Below are 17,449 nucleotides of genomic sequence, written 5' to 3'. Positions count from 1 at the left end.
TTCAGGCGCAGTGGGGTCACGTCATCTAGCCTGTCTACTCTTGCCATCCCTTTTGTCCTCACGTCTCCTGTCATTCCACTCATTAGTGCAGCCTGCAGCTATTTTTTAGTGCTTTTCCACCAGGCTCATGCTTTCCCCTCACCCACACCTTCATGTTCCAGCAGCTCCGAGCAACTTGAAGTTCCCTTAACTTACCTCTTCTCACCTATACAACTGGCTGCACATTCACCTCCTTTGTCCCAGCTGCTGCCCAACACCACCCCCTCCCATAAGTTTGTGTTCCTGTACATACACACTTCTGGCATCTTCCACACAGTAGTGTGTACTTGAGTGCTTCCTCCCTACTAGACTATACCTTTCTGAGAATGGATATCCTGTGTTATTTCTGTGAGTTCTTAGTAACTAGTAAAGTAGGCACTGAAGTATTGGGTCAACAGAGGTCTGCCAGTGTGTATTGCCACTAGTACCAATTTCTGCATAAATGGGTCATAATCACCCAACCCTGAATAATACTCATATTTTAAAGATTTTTTACTCTGATGTTTTGAATTCTATTTTATTTTCCCAGGAGTTCCATATTAATTCTCCTTGTAGACTGTAGTTGATGATCATATAAATATATGTGTGCTATTTTAAAATACTTTTCTCTCAGTGAAATACCACATCTATTGCTAATGGTTGTTCTCAAGTAAACATGTTCATAGAAATTGCATCAGTGCATTTGATATTTTAAAAGCTCTTTGGTTCTATAAATAGCATGGCTTTGCACTTTATCTTAACATTGAGCATTGTCCCCATTCTGTGATTATTTTTTTAGAAATAATCATGGAACATCTGATGTTATATACAAAGGTTACTTGAGGAATAATTTAATTGTCCTTTTTTCTTTATATTCTAATACATTTAACAACTTTTTCCTAAAAGTACTCTTTATACTAGTTTGGGATAATGTTTTTCTATTTTCTATCATGTAGATGACATGACACATTTACTTTTACTTTACTTTCAGATAATGTATTTAATATTTTCCCATTGTGAGAGCTGAAAAAGTATATTGAAATTATTTTTAAAAACAAAGTTAAAAAATCATCCCTAACCCTATCATTAGCTGCCAAAACCTAGTTAATACCAGTACTTCCTTTCATCTTTTTTTTCTTTTAATTTGCTTTAAAGACTGTGGCTGTAACTAGTTGTGCCACTTTATATGATTTGGCCTGCAGAAAATATAATGGGGGGAAACAGCTTAAGAATATTCTAAACAGTAAGTTTGATAAAGCTAATTTGTGAAAATCTTAAAACGAAATCCTAGATTCCTCAGACTGAGTTTGGTAAGCTTTTTTTTCTGAAAAGTACCAGATAGTAATATTTTACGTTTTAAGAAGCTACATATGGTTCTATAACATAATTTTTGACTTTTAAAAATACTCTTTAAACTTCAAAAATCTATTCTTAGCTAAAGATTGTGCAAACAAAAACCCTTGAGTGTGCTCTCTCGAGGTTGAAAAGGGGTCTGTTGCATTCACAAAGATTTTAACCTCTTAGTTTATAAGTATCCAACTTGCCATTAGCCCTTTGAGTCTTGGAATTGATTTAAGCCAAGCACTAATAAATATGATGCTAAAACTTGAGGAATTGCCTTCACCAGTATTAGTGGATAAAGGGGTTTAAATAGAACATAAAAAAATTCAGAAACCCATTTTCTAGGCATGAATTTAGGACACTGCCAACAGAACTGCATGAACTCTGTTAGCGGGCTGAAGTATGCAGATGTAGAAGGCTGCTGATAATCTGCTGTGTACATAGCACAGCTCAGATTGATGAGAATTGTTTCTGGCCATGGAAGGCTTGGCCCAGCAGTGAGAACGAAAAGGCCATTCCCAGTTCTTGGGTAACTGGGTAGAAGATGCTTTGACTGCTTGTCCTGATGGCATCTTTATTCTTTGTTAAGTATACCAGAATGTATGGTTAAAGATAAATATGTACAAGCAGGCTTTCATATGTGATCATTTTTCTAGGGTAACTTAAGAGACAAAAATGGAAAAATTGAACAAAAAGATTGTCTAATTTTTTTTTTTAATTTGCATTGCTGGAGATTGAACTCAGGGCCTTGTAATTATGAGGCAAGCACTCTACCAACTGAGCTAGATCCCTAGCCCAAGATTGTCTATTTTGATAGGGACAGTCTAAAGAATCAAAGTAGTAATGATGGAAGTAGTCTGAATAACCAGACTATATCCCTCAAACTTTAAACTCCAAGGCCACTCCCTGCCTTGGGGAGGATCTCTCAAAATTATTAGAATAAGTTTTAGACCGTCACTTGATTTTAGAGACATTGAATATTGAATTTTTGCTACTGTCATTTATATTAATTAAAAAACTAGTAGATTAAAGTGTTCTAAAATACATATGACAAGAGGTTCCTTTTAAGTGATTAAGCACAAATGTAAACCTTGAGAATTATGTGTTAATGTTCTTTCTTGGTTTCAGGTTCTGGGCATCCAAGTAAAATGCTTCCATGAAATCATCACTATAGGTTACAGGGTCTATCATTCTTATGATCTCCCATGGTTTAGAACACTGAGTTGGTAAGTAAACTCATATCTCTTTCCAATATGAAAATTTGATTCTTTTCTAAGGTTCATAAAAGCAACATTGTGATAAGTCTATGTATCCATTCACTTCATGTTATAGACTGATTTTGGAGAAAGGCAAATATAAATAATGTAATGGAATTTTGAAAAGAAGAAAATCACCTGTTTTACCACAACAGAACTTTTTTCATAGCTCATATTTCAATCTTTGTAGAAATATCTAATTTATAATGAATATATATAGCATTCTTGTTTTTTCTTAATATTGTTTTAGACATATTTTTCTATCTTTTAGGGTCATAATTTTATCATAAAAGTTTACTCATAATCTTTTACTTTCTTCTCAGTTCAGAATGCAAAATATTTTATATATGCAAGTGCTTGTAAAGTTAGAAGATCACTGAGTGATTTCAGCATCTGCATTTTTATTCATAGCTATCAAGACCTTAACCAGGAGATATGATAACATAAGAATTCATATTTATGAGTGTACCTTTTTCCCCACATCCTCGCCAACACCTATTGTTGCTTATGTTCTTGATAATCGCCATTCTAATTGGGGTGAGATGGAATCTTAGGGTAGTTTTGATTTGCATTTCTCTTATTACTAGAGATGTTGAACATTTTTTCATATATCTGTTGATTGCTTGTACATCTTCTTCTGTGAAGTGTCTGTTCATTTCCTTAGCCCATTTGTTGATTGGATTATTTGTATTCTTGGTGTAGAGTTTTTTGAGTTCTTTATAGATTTGGGATATTAGCGCTCTATCTGAAGTATGATTGGCAAAGATATTCTCCCACTCTGTAGGCTCTCTCTTCACATTACTGATTGTTTCCTTTGCTGAGAGAAAGCTTTTTAGTTTGAATCTATCCCATTTATTGATTCTTGCTTTTATTTCTTGGGCTATGGGAGTCCTGTTGAGGAAGTCTGCTCCTAAGCCAAAAAGTTGAAGGTTTGGGCCTACTTTTTCTTCTATAAGATGCAGGGTCTCTGGTCTGATTCCGAGTTCCTTGATCCATTGTGAGTTGAGTTTTGTGCAGGGTGAGAGATAAGGGTTTAATTTCATTCTGTTGCATATGGTTTTCCAGTTTTCCCAGCACCATTTGTTGAAGAGGCTATCTTTTCTCCATTGCATATTTTTGGCCCCTTTGTCTAGTATGAGAAAATTGTATTTATTTGGGTTTGTGTCCGTGTCCTCTATTCTGTACCATTGATCTACCTGTCTATTTTGGTACCAATACCATGCCGTTTTTGTTACTATTGCTTTGTAATAGAGTTGAAAATCTGGTATTGCAATACCCCCTGCTTCGCTCTTTCTACTGAGGATTGCTTTAGCTATTCTGGGTTTCTTATTCTTCCAGGTGAATTTCATAATTGCTTGCTCTATTTCTGTAAGGTACATCATTGGGATTTTAATTGGAATTGCATTGAATCTGTGTAGCACTTTTGGTAGTATGGCCATTTTGACAATATTAATTCTTCCTATCCAAGAACATGGGAGATCTTTCCATCTTCTAAGGTTTTCTTTAATTTCTTTCTTTAGTGTTCTGTAGTTCTCATTGTAGAGGTCTTTCACCTCTTTTGTGAGATTGATTCCCAAGTATTTTATTTTTTTCAAGGCTATTGTGAATGGGGTAGTTTTTCTAATTATTCTTTCCAGAGATTCATCACTTATGTATAAAAATGCATTGGATTTATGAGCATTGATCTTGTAACCTGCTACTTTACTGAATTCACTTATGAGTTCTAGAAGTTTTCTGGTGGAATTTCCTGGTTCCTCTAAGTATATAATCATATCATTAGCAAATAGGGATAGTTTGAGTTCTTCTTTTCCTACTTGTATCCCTTCAATTTCTTTGGTCTGTCTAATTGCTCTGGCTAGAGTTTCAAGGACAATATTGAATAGAAGTGGTGAAAGAGAGCATCCCTGCCTTGTTCCAGTTATTAGGGGGAATGCTTTCAGTTTTTCACCATTTAGAATGATATTAGCCATGGGCTTAGCATAGATGGCCTTTACAATGTTAAGGAATGTTCCCACTATCCCTATTTTTTCTAGTGTTTTGAGCATGAAGGGATGCTGTATTTTATCAAATGCTTTTTCTGCATCTATTGAAATAATCATGTGATTCTTGACTGTAAGTCTATTGATATGGTAAATTACATTTATTGATTTCCGGATGAACCAACCTTGCATCCCTGGGATGAAACCCACTTGATCATGGTGCACTATCTTTTTAATATGTTTTTGTATGCGATTTGCTAAAATTTTGTTGAGAATTTTTGCGTCGATGTTCATTAAGGATATTGGTCTGAAATTTTCTTTCCTCGACATGTCTCTGTCTGGTTTAGGTATCAGGGTAATATTGGCTTCATAGAATGGGTTTGGGAGGGTTCCCTCCTCTTCTATTTCATGAAATACTTTGAGAAGTATTGGAATGAGCTCTTCTTTAAAGGTTTTGTAGAACTCGGCTGAGAACCCATCTGGTCCCGGACTTTTCTTTGTTGGTAGGCTTTTGATGACTTCTTCTATTTCATTACTTGAAATTGGTCTATTTAAATTGTGTATGTCCTCCTCGTTAATTCATATGTCTCTAGAAACCTGTTGATGTCTTCGAAATTTTCTATTTTGTTGGAGTATAGATTTTCAAAATAGCTTCTAATTATGTTTTGTATTTCAGTCCTGTCTGTTGTGATATTTCCTTGTTCATTCCGAATTTTAGTGATTTGGGTTTTCTCTCGCTTCTCTGTTAGTGTGGCTAAAGGTTTATCAATTTTGTTTATTTTTTCGAAGAACCAACTATTTCTTTTGTCAATTTTTTGTATTGTTTCTTTTGTTTCAATTTTGTTGATTTCAGCTCTGAGTTTAACTATTTCCTGTCTTCTACTACTTTTGGTGCTGTTCTGTTCTTCTTTTTCTAGGGCTTTGAGCTGTAGTGTTAGGTCATTTACTTGATGAGTTTTACTTCTTTTATTAAATATGCTCCATGAAATAAATTTCCCTCTAAGTACTGCTTTCATAGTGTCCCAGAGATTTGATATGATGTTTCTTTGTTCTCATTTACCTCTAAGATTTTTTTGATTTCCTTCCTAATATCTTCTGTTATCCATTCATCATATAATAGCATATTGTTTAATCTCCAGGTGTTGGAGTAGTTTCTGTTTTTTACTCTTTCATATATTTCTGACTTCAATCCATTATGATCTGATAGAATACAAGGTAGTGTCTCTATCTTCTTGTATTTGCTAACATTAGCTTTGTGGCATAATATATGGTCTATTTTAGAGAAGGATCCATATGCTGCTGAGAAGAAAGTGTATTCACTCTTGGTTGGATGGTATATTCTATAAATGTCTGTTAAGTCTAAATTATTGATTGTGTTATTGAGATCTATGGTTTCTTTGTTCAATTTTTGTTTGGAAGATCTGTCCAGTGGTGAGAGAGGTGTGTTAAAATCACCTAGTATTATTGTGTTATGGTCTATTTGGTTCCTGAAATTGAGAAGGATTTGTTTGACATACATGGATGAGCCACTGTTTGGGGCATAGATGTTTATGATTGTTACATCTTGCTGATTTATGCTTCCCTTAAGCAGTATGACATGTCCTTCTTTATCCCTTGTAACTTTGGGTTGAAGTCCACATTATCTGAAATGAAGGTGGATACTCCAGCTATTTTGCTGAGTTCATGTGCATGGTATGTTTTCCCCATCCTTTCAGCTTTAGTCTATGGGTATCTTTTTCTATGAGTGAGTCTCTTGCAGGCAACATATTGTTGGATCTTTCTTTTTAATCCAATCTGCCAGTCTATATCTTTTGATTGATGAATTCAGGCCATTAACATTCAGGGTTATTATTGAGATATGATTTGGTTTCCCGGTCATTTGGTTCATTTTATTTTATTTTATTTATTTGTTTTTTTTGACACGACTTGGTTCCTTCTTTATTTGATAATTCCTTTAGGATAATTCCTCCCTTTGCTGATTTGCTTCTCTGTTTTTCTTCTCTTCCTCATGGAATATTTTGCTGAGAATGTTCTGTAATGCTGGCTTTCTTTTTGTAAATTCTTTTAGCTTTTGTTTATCTTGGAAGGATTTTATTTCATCGTCAAATTTGAAGGTAAGTTTTGCTGGGTATAAGATTCTTGGTTGGCATCCATTTTCTTTCAGGGCTTGAAAAATGTTGTTCCAAGCCCTTCTACCTTTTAGGGTCTGGATTGAAAAATTTGCTGATATCCATATTGGTTTCCCCCTGAATGTAATTTGGTTCTTTTCTCTCACAGCCTTTAAAATTCTGACTTTATTTTGTATATTAGGTATTTTCATTAAAATGTGCCTTGGTGTGGGTGTGTTGTAATTTTGTGTATTTGGAGTCCCATAAACCTCTTGAACTTGATTTTCCATTTCATTCTTCACATTTGGGAAATTTTCTGATATTATTTCATTGAATAGATTGTTCATTCCTTTGGTTTGTTTCCCTAAGCCTTCCTCAATCCCAATAATTCTTAAATTTGGCCTTTTCATGATATCCCATAATACTTGTAGATTCTGTTCATGATTTCTTACCATCTTTTCTGTTTGTTCAACTTTGTTTTCAAGGTTAAATATTTTGTCTTCAATATCTGAGGTTCTGTCTTCCAGGTGTTCTATCCTATTGGTTATGCTTTCTCTGGAGTTCTTAATTTGGTTTATTGTTTCCTTCATTTCAAGGATTTCTGTTGTTTTTTTTTTTTTTCAATATCTCTAACTCTTTATTGAAATGATCTTTTGCTTCCTGTATTTGCTCTTTTAACTGTCGATTGGTGTGATCATTCAATGCCTGCATTTGATCTTTCATCTCATCATTCAGTGCCTGCATTTGCTCTTTCATCTCATCATTTGCTTCCCTGATCATTTTAATTATGTACATTCTGAACTCCCTTTCTGTCATTTCTTCTGCCATGGTGTCATTGGATTTTATTGATGTAACATCTAGATTTGTTTGGGGCATTTTCTTCCCTTGTTTTCATATAATTTTCAGGTATCAGTGGACTGCTAAGATATTGCAGATTTCCTCTATTGACTTATAATGTCCCTGAAGTTTTCTAGTATATCCCCTCTTAGCCTTCAGTAGGCTGAAGTCTTGGAGGAAGTTGATAATGCAGTGCTCCACAAGGAAGCTGCCTCCGTAGGGGTGTGGCCTTCAGGTGGGATATATTCCCTGCTAGTGGGCAGAGGTGCCTCCACTTGTTTACCAATGGTCATCCAAAGGGGAGCTAGGCTGCAGGCTGAGGCAAGGCCTGTTTGGGCCTGTGTCTCTGGTTTTACCGTCCCTGTGGGAAAAACCTCACCCGGCAGGGAAGACTTACCCAGTGGGGAGGCCTCGCTGGTCAGCTCCCCTCCCAGAGGCCTCTCTCAATCTACTACCACCCCCTGGGCAGGACTGCCTTCCTCTGCAATGTTCCCAGGGGCCCGGACCTACCTCCTGGGCCTAGGAGCCTCACTCTTCGCACACGAGTCTCCTTAGGCTGCCTCTCCTCAGAGAATCTGCCCACAGTCCTGGAACCTTTGCTCCACCCCTAAGCACGTCTCTGTGTGGCTGTTCCACCAAGAAGCCTCCTAGGTCCTGGGACCCTACTCTGCACCCAGTCACCTGGCTGTGCGACCCTCCTCTGAGCAGCCACCTGGAGCCCCGCACAGTTGCTCCGAGTCCCAGCGACCCGCTGCACACCTTTTCTCTGGACAGCTGCCCGGTGTTCCGATGAGGTCACTAGGAGTCCAAGCAAGTTACTGCGCGCCTCCTCCTGCTGCCAAACGCCCATAGCCCTGGGCAGTCACTCCGAGTCCAAGTGACCCGCCCCGTTCCTCCTCTTCCTCCGGGTAGTCCCTCTGAGTCTAAGCGACCCACCATGCTCCTCCTCCGAGAAGCCCCCCGGTGTTCAGGAGCGGTCACTTTGAGTCCAAACAACTCACCACTTGCCTCCTCCTCTGAGCAGCTGCCTGGAGCTCTGGTACAGTCACTCCGAGTCCAAGCGACCCACCATGCTCCTCCTCCGGGCAGCCCCCCTGGTGTTCAGAGGCGGTCGCTCTGAGTCCAAACAGCTTATCGCGCAGCTCCTCCTCCTCCAGGGAGGCCCCGGTGTTCAGGAGTGGTCACTCTGAGTCCAAACAGCTCTCCTCTCAGCCCCTCCTCTGGGCCGCCGCCCGGAGCCCCAGTGGTTGCTTGGAGTCCAAGCACTGTGCTGAGCGGCCTCCTCTACGATGCTCCCAGTTGTCCGAGTTCACTGCTCCAGCGGGGGGAGGGGTGTCTCGTTGGGCAGTTCTACTTCACAAAGTTCCCTGCTTTCCGGGACTACCGCCCCATCCGGGACGCCTCCCCAACTGGAGAGACTCACCCGGCTGCTTTGAGTTGCTCCCAAGTCTCTCAGTATCTCCTCTTTTGAATCGTGAGTCCTGGAGCAACATGAAATGCAGCCACCCTCTAGTCCGCCATCTTGAAGCCCCCCCCCCCCCCCATTTATGAAATTTTTAAAAGTTGCTCCTAACGAATTAGATCAGAAACTATGCCACTCCCAAGAAAAAAATGTAGGGTCAACACTCCATCATATAAGCACAGGCAACAACTTTCTTAGTAGGACCCCCTAAAGCTCAGGAATTAATGCTAAGAGTTAACAAACGGGCTGGCATCAAATTAAAAAGCTTCTGAACAGCAAAAGGAAAAATTAGGATCATGAAGAACCCTACAGAATTGGAGAAAATCTTTGCTAGCTACTCTCCGACAGAGAATTAATATCTAGAATATATAAAGAATTCAAAAAGCTTTATACAAAAGATCAAATAATCAGCTAATAAATGAGTAAACAAATTCAACAGACACTTCTTAAAGGAATAAATACAAATGGCCAACAAATAGATGAAAAATGTGCAACATCATTAGCAATTAGGGAACTGTAAATCACTGCATTGAGATATCATCTCATACCAGTCAGATTGGCAGTCATTAAGAATACAAGTAATGGTAAACACCAGCAAGGATGTGAAGAAAAAGGAAAACTTTTACACTGTTGGTGGGATTGTTAAATATTGCAAGTACTATGGAAATCAGTATGGAGGTTGCTCAAAAGACAAGGCATGGGACTACCATACAACCCAACTATAGCACTCCTTGGTACTTATTGTAAAGAATTAAAGTCATCATACTGTAGTGAAACATGCATACCTGTGTTTACAGCAGCAAAATTCACAATAGCCAAATTGTAACACCAGTCTAGGTGTCCATCTGTGGGTAAATGGATACAGAAAAATGTGGTGTATATCTATACAATGGAGTTTTTATTCAGCCATAAAGAAAACTGGTATGTTATTTGCAGGAAATTGATAGACCTAGAAACCATTATGTTAAGCAAAAAAAGTCAAACTCAGGAAGTTAAGGGGCCTATGTTTTTTCTCATGTGTGGAAGCTAGAGAGGAAGAAGGAAAAGAAAGGTGGGGTGGAGCTCCTAAAACTCAAAGGGAGGTCAGTAGAGGAAAGGAGCCAAGGGGTGATATGGGGAGGGAAGTGGGAAGTGCTGGGGAGTGATATTGGCCAAACTCTATTGTTGCATTGTATATTGTGTGCATGTACAAATATGTAACAACAAATACCATCAGTGGTTAAGTGCCCCTGGGTTCAATCCCTGTTATTTAAAAAAAAAAAAAAAAAAAGTGGAGAGAAAAAGTTTCTCCTAGAGTGTTTTATCTACCATTATTAGATCTGGTTGCCCACTTTCCCTCTAATATCACTGCTCCACTGGAGTCTGTCTGAGCATTGAGAAGAGCAGAGAAATGCCAATATTTGTGTGCAGGGCAGTGGGAGAGAGTTGGATTAACTCTTCTTCCTTTTTCAGTCTTCTTGGAGCAGGTGGGGATGTGTCAGGATGGTTACTATTAAGAGCATTAAACTACTCTGAGCACTTGGGAGTTGATTTTCAGTGTGTGTCTATATGTGTGTGCAGTGTTTTCTACATTGTTTTCTCACATTATAGTTTAGGTTAAAGACATGAACTATATTCAGTAGATGGTTGTTGACTAATTTGAATTGGTCGTTTGAATTTGCTTTTGAACTTCATATCATAAAGTATAGAGAATTATTCAATTGTGTTTGAGGGGGAAAAGCCTTCAAATATAAAGAAGTTAATTATTTTTAAATTATAGGTACTTTCTACTGTGTGTAAACTACTTTTTCTATGGAGAGACGGTAGCTGATTATTTTGCTACATTTGTTCAAAGAGAAGAACAGCTTCAGTTCCTCATTCGCTACCATAGATTTATATCATTTGCCCTCTATCTGGCAGGTAAGTCGAGGAATTATTCTGTGTTGATATGTAACTAATGTACTTTCCATGATTATACTGTTTAAATGCATAATATCCTTTATGTGTTACATTTTATTCCAGTCTTTCTTTTTAAATATTTCTCATGTGTAAAACTGTTTCTTTTGTCATGGTCTTAAGTAGCATTTACTCCCTGATGATGGTTTTAAAAAGTACTTGATTAATAGTCACTCAATAGTTTTGAAAAATTTCTTTGAAAATTATAGTAAAGAAACACAGTAATTATCATTCAAATAAAATTTACAAGGAAACTTTTGTATATATGTGTATGTATAAATGTATATATCTGTAACACACATAAACATAGAGTATAGGAAATAGAGCTTTCGTAGGATTCATTAGGGTGATTAGTTTTCCTGACATAGTTTATTGTATATGCAATTTGTTTAGTGTGCTATACCTTGTTTTATTATTTAGATTAAAAATTGGATATTTAGGGTTAAGTTAGAATTAACATATTTCTTTTCCATAAAATTTTACTCATCATAAAAGAAATCTCTGAGCTGATTTTAAAGTATACCCTTAAAAGTAAAATTCCTGATGTGAATCCTACCTGTAGCACTTACTAGTCAAGTAAACATTGGGAAATTTAATTTTCTCCATGTCTCAGTTTCTTTGTAGAGTTTATAGAACAGTATCTGGCACTACCTAAGTATTTGTTACTATTATAATTATTTTTACTTTGAAAGAAGAAAATGAAATTTGTGAGTTTTCACTTTAATAATTAATAGTTATTGCCTTAGCTCCTAGAATTTTCTCAGTAAATACATTCTTTTACTGTTAGTATAGTTTTGAAAATCTAATATACTGTAGTGATTCCTTTTCATTTTTCATGAAGCTGAAAATCTACAGAGCATGTGAACAGTGTGTCCAATCCTTTAGTTTGTCATTTTATTCAGTAGTTATGGTGATGTTATTCATAGTGCTTCTACTTGAAGAATGTCCTCTTTAGTTCCTTGGCCTTCTGATTCTAGAACATGAAACACAATCTGAAATGATAATGGTAATTTTCAAACTTGAGAGTTTTTTTGGTGGGTAGGGGGGGTTGCACTTTCTGAAGGATTTTCTTTTACATCATTTTTTTTTCACTGCAGTTTTCTGATTCTATTTCTTTATTTTAAAATTTTAAAATTCATTACTAATATGTTTGTAGAAAGTAAAATTTTGACAAGTATTAAAATTTTTCTTTCAAGGGTAAAGGAAGGTATTTATTTGGAAGTAGTTGGTCTGCTTTAAATTCTGGTCAGTTTGAAGGTTATCATGAAGAGATTTTGGTGATACCAGCTAAAATTTTGTGGAGTAAAACACTGACTCTGGTTCTGTGGCACTCTTTTTTGGGAAAGACTGAGTATTTTTTCTCATTTACCAAACCAACAAACTTGATTTTTCTTTCGTTCTTTCTTTCTTTTTCCTTTTTTTTTTCCTTTTTGTGGTGCTGGGGACTGAACCCAGGGCCCAATGTATGCTTGGCAAGAGTTCTACCATTGAGCTATACCTCCAGACCACTGATTTACTTTTTAAAATGTAAGATAGATTCTGCATGGATTGTTTCCTAGTTATAGGGGAAAAGAAAATAATGTCTTCTCAATTTGCATTTAGAGTGGCAACACTGCTTTTCTGCATTTTGAGTTTTTATATTAATATTAGCAGAATAAATATACCCAGTGGCTTCTGTTCCTATTATTTTTTTGGCAGAGATTGAACTCAGGGCCACACAACATGTGGGTAAATATCACTGAGCTACATTCCTAGACAGCCTTCTGTTGTAGAACCTAACAATTATTTTATTTCATGTGATTATTCTTATAATTATTCAGTAATAATTATGATAAACTAAAATATAAAGCATTTTATTACATATATTAGTTTTAAAAATCAATTTAAAGATTTATAATGTAAGCAGCAGCCCTGTACCCCACTACATTCAATTCTTTTTCTCGTTTTTTTAGGTAATAGATCTGTTTTTTAATTTATCCTAGGAATTATCTGTTGACTTCTTACCAAAACATGTCTCACTTCTCCATACTCAGTTGTTTTTAGTCATTGTTTGCATTATTAAATGGCTACCTAAAAAAATGTCATTTCTTGTAGATTAAATAGTGTCTGTGATTACATTTCCATTCTTTTACAACTTTTTATTTTCCCTATCCTGAATAACTGCCTCTCTCTTTTCCACATAGGTAAATTTTGGAGTAAAGATGTTTTGTTTTTCCTTCGGGTCTTTCCCATGTTCATTGGTAATTGTTTTCAAATGTTTGCATAGAATCATATAGTTTGTCAATTCCCCTCGGCTCTGGAGACCTCTGAGTTGCTGTTCCCTCTAGACACGCTGCTTTCAGGCCTACCACCAAACTGCCCTTGTGATTTTGGTCCTTATTTTTGTCCTTTGTCTTCCACATTTTTTGAACATCACCCTCACTTTGTTGAAGCATAGCCTTGAAAAATTTCCTGTGAAATGATGCATAGCAGATGAATGCTTTGTATTCATACATCTCTAAAAATACCACTGGTCTATTCTCATAGTTGCTTGCTTTAGCCCGGTTTTTGCACCTGTTGTTAGACTTTTACTTAGCACTCCAGCTTGGAGGCCAAGGCCTCACTCTTGCCTTCCATGGAGCCATTCAATTTCTCTAGAACACACCTTCAGTCACCCCTGATATGCCATTTCTGCTGAAAGTTAGTTATGTCTTACAGTTTCCAAATGTTGCAGGCATTTTTATTTAGTTCTCCTTGGCATGTCTTCAGTTATCTTTGTTCTTGCAGGTTTTCTCCTTAATTTCTTGTAATGTTGTTTTAGTGGTATACCAGGATAGAATAGATACATTTCTACTTGCTCTAAACAGAAACCCTTACCAAGTTCTTTCATTTTTCTCTTGGCTTAAAACAATTTCTTACTTTCTCTCATAGTCCTATGAATCAACTGGGCTTAAATGGATCATTTCTAACTCAGGGCCTCTCGTGATTGCACTAAGAAGGAGGCTGTTGCTAAAGTCATTTAAGTCTTGAGTTGGCTGATGTCCAAGATGCAAATTACTGCTGACTGTTAATGTGAGCATCTAGAATGACCTCTCCCTGTGGTGTGCATATCACAGAGTATAGTGGTTGGGTTCTGGATGGGGAGCATGACAAGAGTTCTACTAGTTTTTTTTAAAACTACTTTTAAAAAGTGAAAACATAATATACACCCATAGTAAAAACAATTTTTAGACTGAAAAGGAGTATTCGGTGAAACCATCTTCCTGCCTCAGAGCCTTACTATCTCCAGGGGCTTACTACAGTTATTTCAGAAATCTCCTATCCCCCACTCCCCTCCTTCCCCTCTTTTTTCTTTTTCTTGCTGTGCTGGGGATTGAACCCAGAGCCTTGTGCATGCTAAGCAAGCACTCAACCACTGAGCTTTATACCTAGTTCTTATGATTTTATTTTGAGACAGATTTTGAGTTGCCCATTTTAGCATCTAATTTGTGATCCTCTTGCCTGAGCTTCCCTGGTAACTGGGATTATAGGCATGCGTTACCATGCCTACTCCTTACCCATTTTCTTATACAAATAAGAGCAGACTATTCTCTACCTGTTTTTTCCACTTAATATAGTGCATAGTTGTTTTTATATCGACACCTCTAAATTGATCTCATTATTTCCATATCTATAGTTACATCTGTGTTGCTGTACAGTGATATTTGATTGGCAGAATGTCAGCATATAAGGTGACTACTATTCCCTTGGCTTACTTCCCCTTGGTGGTTTGCTATAACTTCTCAATTGAGTGGGGACAGATAAGTGAAATTTATTTTCTTTGTTGTTTCTGCTTATACATTTTACACATCTCTTCCCAATCAACCCCTTTTTAGTAGTTTTTGTTTCATACATTAAACCTTTGGACTCATAAAGTAAAATCAGTATTTTTTTTAACAATATTGTGATTTCTGCCTTAGTTTCACTTTTGCAATGATTTCTCCTTAATCCTGAAACATAAAGAAGGATCAGTGGGTACATGAAGAAAGGGAAGAGGGCCTATCTCAGAAAAGGGGTTGGAATGATGCAAAAGTCTTAGAGAAGAAATAGCAGGTGCCATGAAAAGTGGAGGATAAGTAGTCCTCTGTCCAGCGACTGGTAGGGAAGTACATCTAGGAAGAGCAGCCAACTAGCTGTGCTAGGTATGGGACTTGGGGTGGGGGTGTGGTTCTGGGCCTATAGCAAGCATCAGAGACTGGCAAGGTAGGCAAGATCCACATCTTTTTTTTTTTTTTTTTTTTTTAATTTTATTTATGTTTATTTTTACAGACTGAATTTTGATTCATTGTACAAATCTTGAGTAGCTTTTTATGTCATGAGTAGGGTTTGGACTGTATCCCTGAAATTCCACTTGAGGATTTCATGTTAAGAGAAGATATGATGAGATTATACTTAAATAAAGGGGTTTGGGAGACATTAGCAGTAAGATGAGGGAGGAAACTACTGCTGCAATTCATACTAAAGAGAGTATGGTACAGAGTCCTTCAGGTTAGTAATTACTACTAAGAGGGTTATGAATTTGAAAAATAAAGATACTATTAGTTGATCTTAGAACCCAACTGTTATTTTATGAAAATTTATGAAAAACTGTTTTATATCCCTATTTACTTTATTAAGATAATTACATATTTATTTGCAGTTGTAAAAAAATAACAGTTCCCTTTTATGCTTTTCCCAATCTCCACCAATTGTAACATTTTTCAAAACTATAGTATCACATAGGAAATTGATATTAGTACAGTCCTACAAATGTTACTCTTAAAATACACCCTCTTAGTAAGCTAAGAGATACTGGGTGAAATGATGAAACTTTTAATACAAAGTTCACATAGAATTTTATATCTATTACTGTTTTAAGCGTGGCCTAAATATGGCTCTTTCAAACTATAAATCCCAGCTATGTGATTTTTGTTTGTTTGATTCCCAGGGCTCAATGCAGGGTCTGACATTTAGATTTCTACCACATATCTGTTGGATAAATGGTTAAAAGGCTGAGACTGTGCAGTGCACACACAGTGCTTTTCAGTGCTCCTTTCTTACCATCACTGTTTTACTCATGGTTTTGAGGGTTAGCAGCATTATGAGCTTGGTCTAGTGAAGTTAGACTTTAAGAGAGAAGTGAGGAAACAGTGTGCTATGTTGAGATATTTGTACCTTTCACAAATTTTTGGAAGTTGGTTAAGTGATATTCCAAAGGCCCTGTCAGAATTTTTGTTTTATTCCAGTGGTCAGATGACATTGAAAAGTATAGGCCTTCACAGATTTTAAAAGCAGAGATAGCCCATGCTATTCCCTTGACGTTGAATTTTATTGAAATGCAACATAGATATATTTGGGTCTGACTCCCTCATCAAGGGCCACAAAATTAAATGACTTGTTTCCTAGCATTCAGGATGACTCACTATCTAGGACCTGGAAGTCATTCTGACATTTAGTTAATTTTATCATAAAGTGAATTTGATAGATAACAAGGAAAAAAATGATTGAGACTGAAACTAATAAGACAAATCTTTAAAGACTAGATACATAGGCGTTGGGGTTGTGGCTCAGTGGTAGAGCACTTGCCTAGCATGTGTGAGGCCCTGGATTTGATTCTCAGCACTGCATAAAATAAATGAATAAAATAAAGGTCCATCAACATCTAAATATCTATTTTATATATATATATATATATATATATGTATACACACACATACATACATGTATGTGTATATATATATACACACACACATAAAGACTAGATACATATAAAAAAGAATTCATCAGATTGGTGATTTGGATTTAGGGCTTTTTAGAAACTTGAGCAGCCATACGTTTAGCAGTGGTGGGTAAATGAACTTAATGTGTTTGACCCTTCACCTCAGTATCTGTTTATCTAATGAGAGTTATACACATATGCTATTTAGTAAATATTTTGTTGGGCTGAGGATGTATGTAGCTTGGTGGTAGAGCACACTCTATGTGCAAGGCCTTGGATTCCAGCCCCAGTACCACAAAGAAAAAATTTTTTTCCTTAATCTCAGCTGATCTACTGATTGATTTGTATGACAGTTTCTACAGTGTATATTTAAATTTGTTTGTAAATAGCTCAATTGTAGTTTAGTGTCTGAATAAAGGCCCACATAAGGCAGCATGCTTCTGCAATTATTTAATATGATGTTAGACATTTTTGGAGTGTTGATGGTTTTTAGTGAATGTAATGAAAAATCTAACCAGGTAAAGAATGAGGGAAGAGTTGGTGAACTCCACTGTTCACACCTGGGTGCATCTTAATGACTGTTTTTAAAACAACTTTATTTTTCCTTGATACTTTGTCTCTTCAACTAGTCTTTGAATACCAGTACCTATCGTATTTATTTCATTTTATTTGTATCTTGTGTCTGGCATGTCATACATGCTCAATATTGTTTATATTATTTGTCCATTTTTCTGAAATTTCCTCAATCTCATCTTTTGGACTTTACAGTGCTTCATTTTTTCTGTCCTACTTTTGTG

General features: G+C 36.5%; 1 protein-coding gene across 1 annotated transcript in view; it reads left to right on the top strand.

Annotated features, from left to right (window-relative positions):
* Window positions 1-17,449, top strand: part of CDS1 (CDP-diacylglycerol synthase 1) — a 75,548-nt gene that overhangs the window by 31,194 nt on the left and 26,905 nt on the right. Inside the window, exons 4-5 of the mRNA XM_079153296.1 lie at window positions 2,488-2,585; window positions 10,761-10,900. Coding sequence (XP_079009422.1) covers window positions 2,488-2,585; window positions 10,761-10,900 — 238 coding nt within the window. The remainder of the gene's footprint in view (window positions 1-2,487; window positions 2,586-10,760; window positions 10,901-17,449) is intronic.

This window comes from Sciurus vulgaris (assembly GCF_902686455.1).
Source record: "Sciurus vulgaris genome assembly, chromosome: 9".
In the NCBI taxonomy this organism is placed as follows: domain Eukaryota; kingdom Metazoa; phylum Chordata; class Mammalia; order Rodentia; family Sciuridae; genus Sciurus; species Sciurus vulgaris.
This window is presented reverse-complemented; position numbering and strand designations above follow the sequence as displayed.